Here is a 17,175-nt window from a genome sequence, read left to right on the forward strand (position 1 = left end):
CTCACACAGAGTCCAACTTCTTCACTAGGAGGCTGTCATTTCCTCACCCACGAGAACTCACTGGTGTCTCACACTGAAGTACCAGGCTGTCCTTTCCACCTCTTCACCTGAATAGTGCTTCTTTCAGTAGAGTAGCCAGGATCTGCAAGTTAGTTTGAAAGCTTTTTTTACTAGCATAGAGTGCATGGGAATACCTATAATCTGAAATGAAAAATCACATTGACCAGAGTTATTGTAAAGAAGAGGTAGTATCAGCTGTAAACATGTGAAAAGCCCAGGCACCTGAACTGGGTAGAAGCTGGGAAATCAGCTTCTGCTGGACACAAATTTGGTTGGCTCAGCTAGAACACGGCTCACAGCTACTTCTGCCATCCATGTTTGCAGGTGGATGCTAAAATACCACAGTATTTATAAGATAAACAGGTTCTTCTCTCTCCTAGGGCTGATGGCTTCTAACTTTCTTTGTCCATTTCACAGCTATTGCTGGGGAAAAAAAAAAAAAGACAACAACAGAAAAAAAGCTTGCTTTTGCAAAAGCAAGAAACAGGTCTGACTTCTCCCTCCTGGCTGGAATTTCAGGCAAGGCTAGCACAGTGAAGGCCTTGTTCTTTCCTGGAAGTTTGAGACAGTTTTGTTTTGGGGGAATAGATCTTCAGCAGCTGCTTTTTGGTAAAAGGGACCTTACAGACAATAGGTGAATCATCCTCCAATGCAGTCATTTGACATCAGCCACAAAAGCTTCCAGCCTCATGATCAATGAGTGCTTCTGAGCTATATATAGGAAGCATTACGGTGGTATTTTTGTGAAGCATGGAGCTTTCCCTCTCTCATTTTCCTGGGAACAAAATTACAAACTCATCTCTGACTCCTTCAGCTTGGAGTTGCCCAAGACAAGTCTGCAACATGGCAAAACATGAGCAGTAGATCATAGGACTTGTCTCATCTCCACCTGACAATGAAATCCATGCTGGCCTCTCCCTTTTTCTTTGACCTTAGACTTCTTTTTAGCATGTGACTGCATTAACCTCAAAGGCAAAGCTATTGTTTTTTTTCTGAGGCACAAAGGAAAAGGAAGCACCATAAGTTCAGCCCGGGAAGGAAACAAACAGCACATGCTATACCTATTTGTGTGCCCATCGAGGGTATAAAAAGTTGTGGATTAGTTTTTTTAATACATCTGTGGAGGGGACCCATCCTGCAGGCTGGTGGGCACTAGCATAGAGAAGCAGGGCTCAGCTGCCTGCAAAGGCTCTCCTTGTAGATTCATCTCCTAACAGTGTTTGGATTAATGTTTTGTATGTAATATTCTAACTTAAGATGTGCAGCTACAAACTTTTCAAACATTTTGCCTACATAAAGATTCCATGCAGTCCACATGCAAAACAAACTGCAGGTGAAAGAGGAGGTGTAAAGCCAAGGGAAGGCAGATCTGCTGTAATCTTCACCCTAAATAAGAAATAAATAACAAACCTGTAGTGAATAAAGACCAAAGGTAGCATGGAAAAAACCTTTGTTAATGACACCATCTTCTGGGATGTGTCCCCACTGAATCACACACAGCTGAATTACTCCAGTTTGATCCAGAGTGGTGACTCACATTAGCAAAGGAGTGAGCCAGAGATGCTTGTGGAGCAGAAGGGAGAGATCATGAATTGAAACTATGCAGGCTGGGATTAATGAAAAAGTTTTGGACCTTCACAGAAATTATGGGGAGGTTTCAGTTTTGGAGAGGACAAGGAATAGGCAAAGAGCAGTGATCTGTTCAGGTATCAGGATGCATGTGATTAATTTTTTTGTTGGCTGTGTTTTGGCTCATAACCATTTGTCTCTTCTAACATGACATGGAAAAGAAAGAACTGACAGTGGGTTTGCAGTACAGTATTTTCTTTCCAGAGGGACTAGCATTAACTGTAGTAATCCACAGTGATTTTTTTTTTTTCTGCCAACTATTATTCTTCACTTTCAGACTCTTGCAGCTCAGTCTGAACTCCTCAACATAGACCTGAAGCATAATAGAGGAGGGTGGTGCAGATAACTTTCCAAAAGACAAAAGCTCCTCTAACAGCAGCCACGCCATCGCCCTCCAGTGTTTTCAGGAAGAGTGGCTTGTTTCTCTGTCAGTTTGAAGTTACCATGGCAGAGACAGGATGTTTGGTTTCAGAGAGCAGACAGTAAGTTTATATTGTCAGAGCAAACACTTAGGACTCTAGATCACAACATCCCTTGTTGTTTACAGAGTGTGTTATGCCAGAATCGGACGCAAAGATGCACTTCATGACAACAAAAGAGGACAATGCCATTATCCTGCAATTGTCAACAGTGTTACAGTGCTGAAGACTTTAGTTCAATATTTGCCAAGCAGTAAAATGAGCAATGCCTGTCAGTTTGTTGACCTAGATGCATCAGTTACTAGAAAAACTATATTGAGCAGACAGCAGTTCAGTTTCAATTGTTGGGGTCCAAATTCCAGCCACAGAACTAAGTGCTATTGAGTCACATTCAGATTAAAAAGAAAACTGTTGAAGTCTTGCTTAGATCCTGTCACCAGGAAACAACAAACAAGAGTCCTTATGTTGAGACACTTTCAAACCAAGTGTAACAACAGTTTTGTCAGCACTAGGCACTACAACTCTTGCAGGCTGAAATTCCAAGGGAGATTTAAAATGCTCTAAACATCCTTCCTGGAAATGCTGAAAAACCTTTTAAAAAAGTGACCTTTGCCTTAATGCAGAGCGATCACTGATGTTCTGCCAGCTTCAGGTTACAGCAAATGTTGAGAAAGTGATACATTTGTACAAAAACATACTGTTATTCAGTCACCTGTGTCTCAACACAGCCAGAAAGACTTCAGTTGGCTCTCCCTGTTGGGAAGGCTGATGGGCCTGGGAAAGTGCCAGCCCTTGCCTTACACCAGGGCAGATACAGGGAGGGAAAGTACTTTAATTACACTCGCTGGGTAAGTGGCACAGACCCTGGACTAACAGCAGCTTAAGCATCCTTCCCTTGCATTGTGAGATATCCCACTGCCAAATCACTTTATGACTGATGTGCAGCTGCACTCTGTGTACAGGAGGATGACAATCCAGTAGAATGGGCTTGAGCTCATCAAAGGACAGAACAAACTGTACTGCCACTAATGTTTCTGCAAAGAAAAAGCAAGCAACAACACTGAGATAAAACAAAACCCAAGGTAAAGTCTGTCAGAATCAGAACAGGATCAGCATTCGTGAGAGTCCCTCTTTGCCAACACCACAGTGAAAGACTGAGAAAATTTTGCACAAGTTTGATTGATGAAATCTGCTAGACCATGTCCTTGTGCTTCCCTTGGGAAAAGCTGGCAAAATGCTTTTCCCCATTTTGCCCAAGGAATCTACCTTTCATCACAGAGCATCCCCTGCCACTGACTCTCCTGCATCAATCACAGACTGCAACTGCTTCAGACTGCATGGACTCTACATACTGAGTGTTTAATAACTAGGAAGCACACCATACCAGGCATGACAATACCCAGTATATTAAAGGCAGAGGCCCACCAGTTGGCTTCAACCCATGCTTTCCTAAGCACATATGTCACTGAGATTCCTCTCCAGCTTATCCAAGCTCTCAGAAAGGCTTTTCTTTATGTTTTAAAAGAGGTCTTGGATGCTAAGATACCATTCTGCTTTCTTAAGTAATGTCACAAGACTTCTGGTTTGGCCACACAGTTGCTCTTTAGAAATGAAAAGGAGAGTCTATGCTTCTGCTTGGGACAAGTGGCAGAAACACTGCAATCTTTTTTATAAGAGTGGAGGGAAAAGGGGGAGGAAAAAAAAAAAGATCAGGAACTGAGTTCAGTCACTCTGGGAATCCAGCCTTTATGTACTGTTTACCAAAAGGATGAGCTGAAAAAGGGGTGAGGGGCAAATGTGTGCATTAGGTCTCACCTGCTGATTCTCAGAGGTCATGAATATTCTTATAATCCCTGTCTCTTGGCCCAAGAGGCTACAAGCCCTTTCATCACAAAGCTTGATTTCAGCCAGGATCCGGGAGCTGCTTTAAGCTTCAGCAAGTGGTAGAATATTCCCTTGTTTCCACATGAAAACCAACTCTTGCCACAAACCACTCTTCAATGTTTCTTCTCTGTTACTCATCTACTAATAGCATTTGTCTTTCAGACTAGCCTAGATACTTAATTCTGTTCTGGGCTATGCAGAGACCAGCCAGCAAGTCACGACTTCTGAGGCAATCAGCACGTTTTTTGCATTGCACACATACGCTTACATATCTGTATGTTGAGATAGTTCTGTTTATAAAATGTGCTACACGCTTGTAGCTAAAGCCAAGACACCAGAAACGACTGAAAAGGGATGTGATCAGTATGTGAATTACGCTGTGCATTTTTCATGTCTGACTGCATTATTGTAAGCATCAAATCTGACCATCAGCACATCACAGGCCAGGGCTGTCAGCTGGTGTGGGTGCAATTTGCACGCCTATAAGGCAGAGGGCAGGGAAGGAGGTTGTGCTGGCAGGAAAAGCAAACAGGGTGTGTAAGAACATGCAGAAAACCAGTGTACTGAGATAAACCTTCATGAGATAACCTCTGGCTAGCTGTACTTCCACAAGCCTTGCTGAATTCTAATTTCCAGGCACCAGGCAATGGAAAATTATTTTATTTTACTGAAAAGGGAAATGTTACCTTCTCCAGCTGAAGGGATGGACTGTGCATAAACTGACAGGAAGGCAAAAAAGTCTTTTGAAACAGGAAGCTCTTATTTTCCTTACTTCCAACAGTATTTAGTGGCAATAAATCTTGGGCCATGAAACAAACATTTGATAGGTTTAGAAAAAAGCTTCCTATCAAGAAGATATAATTGATAAGAGCTGCCAGATAAAAGTCAAGATAAAAATCACTCTTTTGTCCACTGGTTTGAGCAGAGGTACTACATAATAAGAACAAAAAGGAGAGCGTTGCCTTCCTGGTATTGGTGGAGAATTTTAAAAAACTACATACATAACTAAAATTTTTAAGTGCCTTATACAGTTAATATTAATGCTGATCTTGCTCATGAGAAAGTAGACAAGGTCTCACACAAAGCTATAGATGACCAGTACTGGAACTCTGCGAAAGTAAGAAGTGTTTTAGCAAGAAATCCAGGGGAGGTGGGGCAGGGAAGCCATTCTATTTGGATAAAATATTTAGTCCATAAGTCATCCTAAAGAATTTGCACATGAAAATAGCTTTCAGGTTAGATGGGTTTGAGATTACAACTGTTCAATGAACAAAATATGTTAATGTTGCACAAGCATCAATACAACAGACAACATCCCTTATATCTGTGCATTCAAGCTACAGTCCACCATAAAATCATTAATGTATCTACATTTTTTTAAGGCAACACCCTTACCTGGGGTATGACCATCCTCTTTCATCCCCTTTATGTCTGTATCTTTCATACAAACTCTGAGGCCTGATGTTCTTGCAGATTTGTCCCAATGCCTGCTTTGGCTTATGGAAGCCTTCTGAAAAGCAGATGTGCAACACAGAGTGATGAGCCCAAATGACACACAGGTCTCTCAAAAAGTTTCTACTGGGCCACATAGATAGTGATGGTTGTGCATCTCCTGTTTTCCTGCCAGATGTGTGCTTCTTGGCAGTTCAAGTTACCCAAAACATTGCTCTTCGGTAGAACAGCTCCAGGAATACTGAAATAGTGTAATTGCTTCCTGTTGTGGTTTATTTCCAATTTTAAGCTTCAGATACTGCAAGCTTACTGCTAGGTACAGTTAAGACTTGGAGGGAGCAATGTGTGTATGTTATGTTTGATGCCTTAGGAATCCATTATTCAGGAAGCCAGAACTACCACCTAAACATGATGGTGTTGACAGGGCAGAAGGTAAACTTATGACTATGCAGGACAGATACAGTGGTATTGCCACCTCACAGTTTGCTACCTGTTGCAAAGTCTTCCTTCTACATAAGTATCTTCAAGGATGCACAGCTTTGGCATGAAAGGTCCCATCAGTTCCTAAGATTCAGTCCTGATATGCAGGAAGCTATTGCTCTCCTTACTATCAAACACAAGGCAAGATCAATCCCTAAATCAATCAATGTGACTCTCTTCAAACCTATGAAGTGCTCTGCCACTTTCAGGCATAGGTGTGACATGCTGCTTTGCAATCCACTATTTAGTGCATGTCATACTCAGGTTTTGCCTCAGTCTCAACTTCTTCCCGACTACAAGACATAATGCTGGGTTGTTCAAAGGTTGTTCTTTGCTTCTTCTCTGCTCTTAGGACAGATGTTTCAAGGTATGAGAGAGGATATAAACACATGCACACTGAGGAAAAGAAAAAAGGTGTCCAGGTGTTTAAGCAATGGCAAATGTGAAAGAATTCCAGTTCACTGGTTTCTCCTTTAATCCGGCAATTCCAAGGGACCAAGCGTGTCACGACTTGTACCCAGAACACTTTCCGCTTGGGTGAGATCAGACAAGGTCTGCATTAACTCCCCAACCTGCAAGAAAATTATTTGAAACAAAAGGTTCAGATATGTCCCTTTCCCTCCAACAAGCCTGGAAACAAATGGTACAGGAATGAGGTCAGAAAGGAATCATCCGCCTACCTTATCGCTGAATTCATTTACCTACCTCAGTGCCCATTCGGGGAAAGGGGTGGGATGGGGAACAAGGAATGATATAAAGCAGAATGAAGCTCTAGGGTCACTTGCTACATTACAAGATTTGACAGGCCTTTGCCAGCCTTCAGCTTCTTTGTGTCCTTCACATAATAGAGAAACACAAACTGAGCAGCCTGTGATCCGGGGGTTGCACTATTAGATGGAGCCAACCCTTTGCAAATGCTAATAGTATTGTAGCATCCTGTCAGGCAGCAACACAAAAAAGGGTGTTGATTTTCACATGAACCAGAACACATGCTTTGTAAGGAAAGTTGCAATGAATGTTCCATCTCTAAACATCAAAAGCCATAGGCAATTGGCTTGTGGACATCAGGCAAAATACTGCTTCCCATGTGCTTAAATATAGGGGGCATACTGTTTGTAACTTTAACACCCATTTTGTGAGGACACAGCTTCTTGAAATGGAAGTGAAAATGATTCTTGGTTATAATTTCTGTAGTGAAATAATTTCTAGATCTAAAGAGGCTTTTGTTGTGCAATCTCCTGTATTCCAGCAAGCTGGAAAGAGATGCTCCTTTATGAAACGTAAATGTGCAGATGCAGTCAAGGGTAGAGTCTGTCTTTTCCAAATGGAAAGCTTGATAGTAGCAGAGCACAAACAGAATGTGCTTGTCCTCTGCAGTCCTAAGGATGTAGCAACTGTCAGTCTTGCCCAGTGATGCCCAGCTCTTTCCTGAAATAAGTCTCTAAAACATTAAAACACATACAATGCTTAAAACTATTTCTGTTATAAAACTCACTATAAAATACCCTTTTAATTCAAAGTTCACATCTTCTCATATACTAAGAATGGTACAATCCAAGGTGTTAACAAACACAACATTCTGATTAACCTTCAAAAAGTTCACTGTAGTCCTGTGGGTGAAATACTTGAACAAAGCTCATCTTGTTGATTGTCACTACCAAAGATAGGTCAGAAATCCATTTTGAAGTCAGAATGTGAAATCACCACACAGGTTTGGAGGCAGATTTGTCCTGGAAGACCTCTTAGATCCTAGAGACTTCCAAAAGCAGCCAATAAACAGCCTTCTATCAGCATTCTGCAACACAAATACACAACCATTTGCACTGAAAACAGCTTTTCAGCAGAAATGGCTAAAAATACTTCTGGAATTGGCTCTAGAACAATACCTAAAGCCAATTCCAGAATCAGTCCTACAGCTAATGGCTCATTTCTCAATGCCTCTCCAGAACCATACTTAGAACCCCAAGAGTCAAGTCAAGAAACACTACAATAGTTGCTGGACTCAACATTCAGCCTTTTTTAATGCAAATTGTCAAGGGTTACTATGTTTAAGACAAATTAAATTTAAATTATATGAACTTTAGCTTCAGAAATACATCATAACTCAGTTTGGGTTCAAAATAGACTCAGTCAAAAAATGGATCAATAAATCCTTGATGGTGCAGTAGAGCACACAAGCACATTTTTAATAACTAAGAACTTCTTGACTCTCTTCACACTTTAACTTATCTACACTTGCTTTTGACACTTCCACACATTTCCAAGTTTTAAATCTCTTTCATGTTCTGATAATTTAGAATAAGGTTACTAGAAACAGTCAGAAGGAAAAATTCTTGAAAAAGCACTATTTATATCTTTTTCATGAAGAAGTGACAGAAAACCCCTTGGCCATTAATATTCAAACCTTGACTCATAAACATCTTACTTCTTGAAAAACAGAAATATCTACATGACAGTAAAGATGATGTTTTGGACATGCAACATCCACTTATGGAATAATTGTGTTTGCAGTTGATGATCCCCTCCCTAATTGCAAAAAGCCACAGAAATTACAGATCAATCTTTGCACCTTACAATAAACTGCTTTATGCAGGATCTGAAGGTAGTGGATGTAATACAGAAAAATATCTTGAATTTTGCAAAATGGTTTGGAATAATATACTTTTCCATACCCCATGAATTTTAGAGACAGTTAAAATAATTCTGTTCACTATCTAAACATTGTTGTAATAACCAGCACATCCTTGGTCTGCTGTGGCCAACTTATAGCTCTTTTTAAGTCCATTTTTACTTTTGTTAAGTGATGTTAATTTACTAGTGAGATAAGCATAACTTCCATAACTTTTCTTACTGCTAACCTTAACATAAGATCCTATAAAAACAGCATAAAATTACCTGTTGCTTATTTGTCAAGACCATTTTTGGTTAGTTTAATCATTAAATCAAGTGAATGTGGAGTTCTAATCCTTCACTGATCCTAACATGTCCATGTCTGCAATTTAAGCTTTGTGGAGCAAATATGCAGCCTCTTCATTACCACATTTTTACAGTGGTATTTTCAATTGATTTTGTAAAAAATTTATCTAAAAAAAAAGAAAAAAGAAAGAAACATTCCTGATTTCATGAGTTGGTAAACTGACTGCTCTATAATTTTCAAACCTATTCTCCCAATAAGCATGTTTATTTTAAATGCACTTGAAACTAATACTCCATAACCAGTCTTCATTTATACTTGGAATATCAGTTCCTTAAACTGACAGAGCTAAGATTTCAACATTACGATTTTTCAAAAGAGATCTTTGTCTAAATCTATTACATCAATGGTACAGTAAGGGTTCCTTAATTTATATAGTAAAAGTTAACACTTAGTACAGTTACCACTAACTTGGTGCTGTCACAGCACTTCTGAACCAGACATTTTAATACCATGAACAGAATACTTTTTCACAATTTAACATTGAGAAAAAGAAGGCCAAAGTGATTTCTGAATTAGGTGCAATAGTACTGTGTTCAAAATCCACATTTTTATTATTCTTCAGTTACATTTTTATTCAATAAATACCTAGTTTCCATGGGGTACATCATGCTGAGCCTTAGATGAGCAGCACAGAGAAGTTGGAACTAAAACTATAGGAACATCACACTGTAAGAGATGAAGGCTGGGCCACTGGATGCAACATTTACATTACACAGAAGTTTCAGTGATCTCTAGTTAATGCAAAAGTTCTTGTTTTTTTTGTTTTGGTGTTGGCTTTTTTACAAATAGGAATTTAACAGAAATACAGACTTATTTCACTTGCTATACAACTTAATAACTGCCTTCAGAATTGTACAAACATATTTCTGAAGTTATCTTCAGAGAATGATGACACAAGCAATTTTTACATTTTTCCATTCTTGAACACTCATTTTCAGGAAGTAATTTAGAATAGAAATACCCCAAACATTCAGTTAGATCACCTTGAAATACTTAAACCTTTCAACACCATTTTATGAATATGTTAACTTTCTATCCAGTTCACTGAATATTTTCTGTCTGAACATTTGGGGAACATCTTACCATATTTTGTACTGTTTCCTCCAAGAGCAAACAAAACCAGTATCTGTCAGAATATGTTCAGATTAATCTCTTAATTGTCACACATCAAAAATCAAAAGGCTTTTCAAAAGGGAAAAATAAACCTAAGTCAATTTTGCAACGTATATAATCAGACAATTGCAAAACAAACTTTCTGGCCTGGTACTTTCTCCCACAGAAGCATTCAGAAGTGGATCCAGATCATTCGTGGCAAAGTGTGGACAGAAAAATATGGTGATTAATCACCAGGCACCTATGTCCTGTATGGGCAGGCAACTATGGGCCTGTATCATGCTTAAATTTGTCAGAAGTGACATTTCTATGGTAAAACTGAAAGGTAGTAATAGACTTACTTCCTATTTTTACTATACTAAATGATAGAAATCAAGTGGTTGCAAAAGAACCTTATACATAACATTCTTACAAAAGCAATGTTGGTCTTACAGTAGCTATTAGAAAAATGAAATTGTATTTTTCCTTTCTTAGTGAAGGAGGTTGCCAACTTGGAATTGTACAGAGCATCCTTCTACATTTCACATGTACTCAGATCAGGTTACTTTGTACCTACAGCGAAGGGAGGAGTTAACAAGGAAATTAAGAGTCTGTGGGATGGCAGAATTGAAATGTAACTGGCTGTGATTCAAGAGTAACAACAGACATTAGGGAAGAATGGGTAAAAGAAGCAGCTGTTATTATTTCCTGAGCCAAACCTTTTAAGATGACAGTGAACAGCAGTCTGTACTTTCACTTGCAAGCACTACAAGAACTGCCTGGGTGATGTCTCTCAAGAGCTTAGGAGTTTAACAAAATCCACAACTTCCTCTCAAGATCTGGATACCATGCTTTTCAATCTGCACCAGAGAAATCAGAGAATGCTTCAACACAGAGCATAACACATACAAATGATATTACTTAGAAGGGCATTTTAGTGTACAAATACTAAAACTTTATGTCAAACTCTGAAGATCATTTGCAGGCAAAAAAATGACAAAATACAAAATAATTCTATGGAATCTGATCCAGCTCTACCATACAAGACAGATGCCAAAATTAAAAGCTTTTTTTCCTTTCAGGAGAAGAAGGAACCTTAAATGTACAACTTCTGCAAGCTCCCAAGCCATCTCATTGTCACACAAGTCAGATTCTTCAGTCATGGGCATGTAGCTTCAAAATTAAAAGAGCAGGTGGATTAAAACTGAACTTCTCAATCCCATGAGACACCATTTTCTTACTCCTCCAACATTTCAGGATGTTCCCAGTACAGACAGGAAAAAACAATGGGACACAAAAGCCACTTCTGATCAGTCTTCTTTGTGCAAGGTATCCTGGAAAAGGCTGCATTCTTGTGTAAAGCTGCTGTTGAAACAAAAAGGAGATTATCTTAAAATGTAAGAAAATATATAACAGCACTTAGGCTTATGTTTTCATGAATTAATATAGAAGAAATTTGGGAATCATCAGAATGCAAACATTTTGCTAACAATATACAGTGCCTTTCAGCAAAAAAAAAAGAATAAAAATTTGTTCAATTTTGATTCAAGCTAGTTATAACTTCTTTCTCCTAACAGATAAAAATAACAAACTGAGAGTAATAAAAAAAATATTCTGAGTAATTATATTTCTACTCAGTTTCATATCTGCTTGTAGCATAAAAGCTAGAAGTACAGCTCTTCACTTTAGAAACCAGAAGCAGCAGCAGCCAGGCAGTGGAATAAAATAAAAAAGGAATTCTCACAAAGTCTGTATGAAAACACATGTATCTAGAAGGCATGGATCACAATTTTATACTGAACAGTAAAAATATTGTAGTGGTGTTTTTATGATCTAAACAATGTTACCTGCTTGAACAATCTATTTTTCTTGATGGAGGGCTTCTATGAAAGCTTCAAGTTTTTCCTGGATTTCCCGAACTTTTTCTGGTGGAATTAAAAAAAATCACCATTAAAATGCCACTTAACTGAGGACATGCCCAGAAAAAAACAAACAACCCCAAAACAACAAACCCAAAAACCTGAAAACATGAAGAAAAACATGCTGTCATCAGTATTTCCCTATGCATTTAGTGTCTTAATTACTAAGATTTAGAACATTTTTCTAAATAAAAATAAACAAAACCCATTTTAACAACTTTTACAAATGTATTTATGATTATCATGCTAATTTAGTAATTAAAAATTTACTAAAACAATCCAATACTAGAAACACTGTCTTTCAAAAAACCTGAAATTTTCATTAGATCATGCAGAGCAGTAAGTACTGTACACCTGTAACATAAATTTGTTCTCTTTTAAACAATATCCCCTAATCCCTTTCTGTTTTAATCAAATATCTTCATTCTCCACAGCAAGTGTAATGAACACTACTAATCATTCTAAAAAGAGCTGAAAGCCAGTGCCCTTTCAGCAGGGAGAATTTCAGGGAATCAAATTCAAGACACCCCGTCAAAAGGGCAGAGACAATGCTAAGAATGCTTAAAACTTGCACTTTATTTCCTTGCATTTCAGTAGTAACCAGATGGGTGCAGAAACATATTTTATATAAATACTAAAGCTGGGAGTTTACTTCTCTACAAAAAACATGACTCGCACACCACTACAAATGGTTACTAAGAATGAAAAAGCAACATTGATTGCAAAAAAATCTGGGGTTTAGGCATTTTTCCACTCTTTTCTCAATTCTGAACAACACTTGTCATCATTCAACCTATTTGATTTATTGAACTGCATATGAAGCAAGATTTGGAACATAGCTGGAATCCAAAGCCTGCGAGGTTTCCTGCTTCTCTCTCACCACATCCTCATTTGAAGCTCCTTCTGTGCGTGATTACAGCCATGAAAAGCACACACTTCAGAAATACGAAGGAACAGGGGGAGAGCAGCAGGACAACCAAAAATAAGTTAGATGAGCATAAACACAGACCATTTTTTTTTGCAAGCTAAAAATGATATTGGATTAAAGCCATATGTTCCTTTGTATGAAATACAAGGTCTGAGCTTTTTTTTTAATCTTTTACGAATGTTTTCTTCTCTTTAGCAACACCATATGTTATAAACTTGCATTGCTGAGCTGAAAGAACAGCAAAACAACAAAAAAAATTAACTGATCAGCCTTAAATGGGATACATAAGCAAGAGTGAAAAAGAGAATGCTCTAAGGATGCAGTTAAGGGGAACTCAAAGTTTCATCTAGTAACGAAGCAACAATCACAGACGGTTATGAAATCAATTTTAGAGTAATTATAATAATGATAAGAGTAATAAAAACTGAACAAAACCCTTGTTCTAACAGAAGAATTTTAGTTTGCATTTGAAATAGAATTTGGAAAATAGCCTGCAAAAGGATGAAGAAATCTCAAACTAATATCTCTATGACACAATTGTTAGGTGACGAAGGGCAAGCCATGTGTGCTTTCAACACTTCCATGTCCCCTTCCCCAGTAGTGCTTATCTACAAACACAGATGTACAGTCAGGCAGAAACACACTCTGGGACCTACAGAAAACACCAAAGAACTTTCTTTAAAAAAGAAATAAATCAGCTGAAATTAAAGTACTTTAATATTACAAGAAGATTACAGCCAGCATGAGGGCAAAAGCTGTATCTTGAAAGAAACACCAGGAGCTTTTACCATGAAAAAAAAAAAAAAAAATTTAAAAAAATCCTTGATTCAGTTCAGAAGAGAGAATCTTTGAAAGCTGCCAACAAAAAAAAAGTAATCCCACGATCACTTTCTACTTAGCATATTCAAAGTGTTTTGTTACTATCTTTTAAAATAAAAAAAATATATATTGATTGTATGTTAGTATATAAACCTCTTGTATAATGTCAACATTAATTCGATGGCATTTAGTTAAGCAACTACTTAGTTCAGCTTCCATTGCTGACGGTCTAGGTTTAAAAAAAATAGCCTTTGAAATCAAGCCCTATTAGCTTGGACAGAGCTGACAGATTTTTGTAAATTATTAATCCTGGACCTCACTCTCCAAAATGAGCAGCAGTTGCTAGTGACAACTGGAGATTAGATCTTGTGATCCAGAAGATCTCTTTATGTTGTTCTTTCAACAGTTTATTTTTGATGTGGATTTTTTTAACTGTGACATGCTTTTCCCAAGTATGTTCTTAATATTGATCAAGCCATTAGACTTGGTGAAAGCAGGCAGATTTAGCAGTATTAAATGGAAATAAATTCCCTTCTCAGCCTCTTGCTAATGAAATATTACAGTCCTGAAAATTAATAGCATCAGCAAAAATCTATAATTATTATTCCACCCTTAAAAAAAAGGGTTTGTGCCAACAAAATCTATTTTAATTTTCTGATTAGGGCATATTAAAGTAACAGGATAGCAAATATGTATTCCACCAGAATATACTGAATCAGCTGTGTTTGCTCAGAGAACAGACATACTAAAAGTGCCCTGATATTATGAGCACTTTATTAGTTTTTATACTTGGACTGAATTGAAATGATTGCTTAACTGTAATAATTATGAGGTCATGAAGTAATTTAATACTTTGAAAATACATGCTGGCTATTCTTAAAAAAGAACAGTTACAACGACTGCCAAATAGCTGCAATTATTCATGCTATGCCCTGTATTCTTAGCAGTAGTAAAGCCTTTTGCAGCAGCAGACCCCAGTCAACCTATAACATTTTCCCACAAGCCCATTCTGTAGCACGGAGAGAGAAGCAGCCTGAAAACTGGATTACTTTTAAAATAGGCTAATGGCAGTTATGCATTTACACAACACTAAACTTCATAAACCAGTAAATATAAATGCTTGGGCAGAAGTCTTCTAAAGAGTGCAAGTACAGGGTCTGCAAGTCTGGGTTAAGTGCCCACAGCTTCATCAGCACCATGTGATGTTGCTTTTAGAAAAACAATTAATTGTTACAATTTGAGAGTCAGATGTCACCCATCTTTACTTGGGGAAGTTCTCTGTGAAATGCACATTCTATATACCCACATTTACAGGGTTTTAACTGACCTAGAGAAAAAAAATATTAGTGCCTTATGCTTGTTAATTATAACAATTTTATTTTGAGGTTTATCAACATGCCATACCCAGAATATCATCTCGGTTTCAGATAAGAATACTTAAAATATATGTAAATTAAGAAACAGAGAGAGGAGACCTGTTGCTTTTTCTGTGTTTTGTGAAACTTTTTCCATGTACAAGTAAATCACAGATTAAAAGCATTTGGCTTGCTAGCAAAATATTTTTGCAACAGGTTGACCTACCCTAGCACTGTTATACAATGCTCCAATATCACAGAAAGCTGTTAAAGTACTATATTCTTCTTATATGATACTGCAGAAGTTTAAATATATACTATTTCTTACACTGGATTCTAGAAAGATGACATGGTCTTTGCTAGTTTTGATGGAGATGTGAACTTACAAATACATAATTTTTCCAGCACCTGTTAAACAGTGATCAAAACCCAAATCAAATAAATGAAGAGTAACTGTAACTAAACCCTTGTTCCATGTAAAATTCAGTAGCCAAGGGGCAATGAATGGCTATTCTACTTCCCATTCACCCCGTGTTTACCTAAAAGATAAGCTGGTTCATACACCAACTCATTATCCTTCTTGATCTGGTCATGAATACTCCCATAATCCTCCCTCCATATCCCATAAAACTTCACTGACAGAATGTGGAAATTCTTTATTCAGACATCTTGAGATTCTCATTCATGCTCAGGCTCTCCTGATCCCCATACAAAACGATATTGCACAATATTGCTACCCAATCATTTTATTTTCATGAAACCTATGATCCTAAATCTAAAAGGCTCAAAACCAGACTAATTAATCTGTAATGAGGGACTGGATAAGTTGTGAACACAGAAAAATGCAGCTACAGACAAAGCTTGCTTTTCCTAGTATGATAAACTGGCCTGAAGGGAAACCCCTGAAATACTCAGTCTGACAAGGAGTGCTTATCTACTAATTAATAGTGCAGAAGCTGGTGAATCACTCCTCAAATGAAAGACCTAAAGTAAGTTATCAAACAAATCTTCTGAGGTAAGGCCAAATAATCTCAAAATGATGTTAAACACACATTACAAAAGCAAAGTACATTACTGATTTATTTCAGCCATGCTCTAAGTAGCAAGAAAGTTTTTTATATATATTTTCCAACTGCCTTTATTGGTTTAATAAAACATGTGGCCTGTGCCCACAAAACCTGTCTTGCTTATGCTTCATAAAATGAACTTTGAGACATTCAAATTGTACATACTTACCTGTAAAACCACAATAATTTAAAAAATATAAACCCAGTAGTTTTAGCAAGGAATTTTAAAGATGCTTGTGTCTGTCTGTGCCACAACAGTGAAAAAACTGCATGAGTATTTTAGGCAAAAATTTTTCACTTCCCCTGTTTACAAGTTTGCCTGCATGACATCAAATTTCAGTTGCAACACCAAGAAAAAAAATGTAAAATCTTTCTGGACACAAATCCATCTTTATTTTGTACTTGATGAAACTTCTAGCATGAAACAACCACAGTAAAAATGTGTTAATATCTCATAAATCCTCCTGTTGCACATTAAAGTGATGTCTACCTGCAACTAAAGATTACATGGCTTTGATATTATAAAGCTGAGGATTGTACTCCTTTTGCTTTGGATTATGCTTAGACTTCAGTTTTCCTCTTCCTTTTTCAATCCCTTATTTGCCTATAAACATTCTCACTGCTTGCTGTGCTACTTCTATGTTATGGTTAATTAACCACAGAGGCAGAAATGTTTGATTTACTGCTGTGAATGCATCATCTTTCCTCTAGTAAAAAGGAAAGCCCAGTCTAGTCAGATTTAATCAGAATGCCCAGAAGCACAGCATTAAAAACTGGAAATGTGAATCCATCCTTTCCTATTGAAAGCCAACTTGTAGCTTAGGGCTACCTACGACACAGCCCCCCTAGCTGTGTACCACCCCTATGAGCAGCCAGGTGGAGAAGGAGGTGTTGGGGGGGAATCTCTTTGGAGCCCAGCCCTTTGTACTGCATACCTGGATTTTCTGAGGGCCACACAAAAGTTTCACTTCTTGCTTAAAAACAGTTTGAGGCAGCACACTCACAGCCACTTCCAAACAATGTCCCAGAAAGCACATTTTCACCTACAGCTACAAGACCTGCAGCAACATGCTTTCTCTTGTCTCACCCAGCCA

The 17,175-nt window shown here is 37.8% G+C and overlaps 1 protein-coding gene across 1 annotated transcript in view; it reads right to left on the reverse strand.

Moving 5' to 3' along the window:
* Positions 1–10,860: 10,860 nt before the first annotated feature.
* The window catches only part of OPA1 (optic atrophy 1 (autosomal dominant)), a 42,296-nt gene continuing 35,981 nt past the window's right edge, over positions 10,861–17,175 (reverse strand). Inside the window, exons 24-25 of the mRNA XM_010001732.1 lie at positions 11,841–11,918; positions 10,861–11,358 (exon numbers count right to left, since the gene is read on the reverse strand). Of these exons, the coding sequence (XP_010000034.1) occupies positions 11,854–11,918 (65 nt within the window). The 3' untranslated portion in view covers positions 10,861–11,358; positions 11,841–11,853. The remainder of the gene's footprint in view (positions 11,359–11,840; positions 11,919–17,175) is intronic.

The sequence above is a fragment of the Chaetura pelagica genome, unplaced genomic scaffold (assembly GCF_000747805.2).
Source record: "Chaetura pelagica isolate M959 unplaced genomic scaffold, ChaPel_1.0 scaffold807, whole genome shotgun sequence".
Lineage (NCBI taxonomy): Eukaryota > Metazoa > Chordata > Aves > Apodiformes > Apodidae > Chaetura > Chaetura pelagica.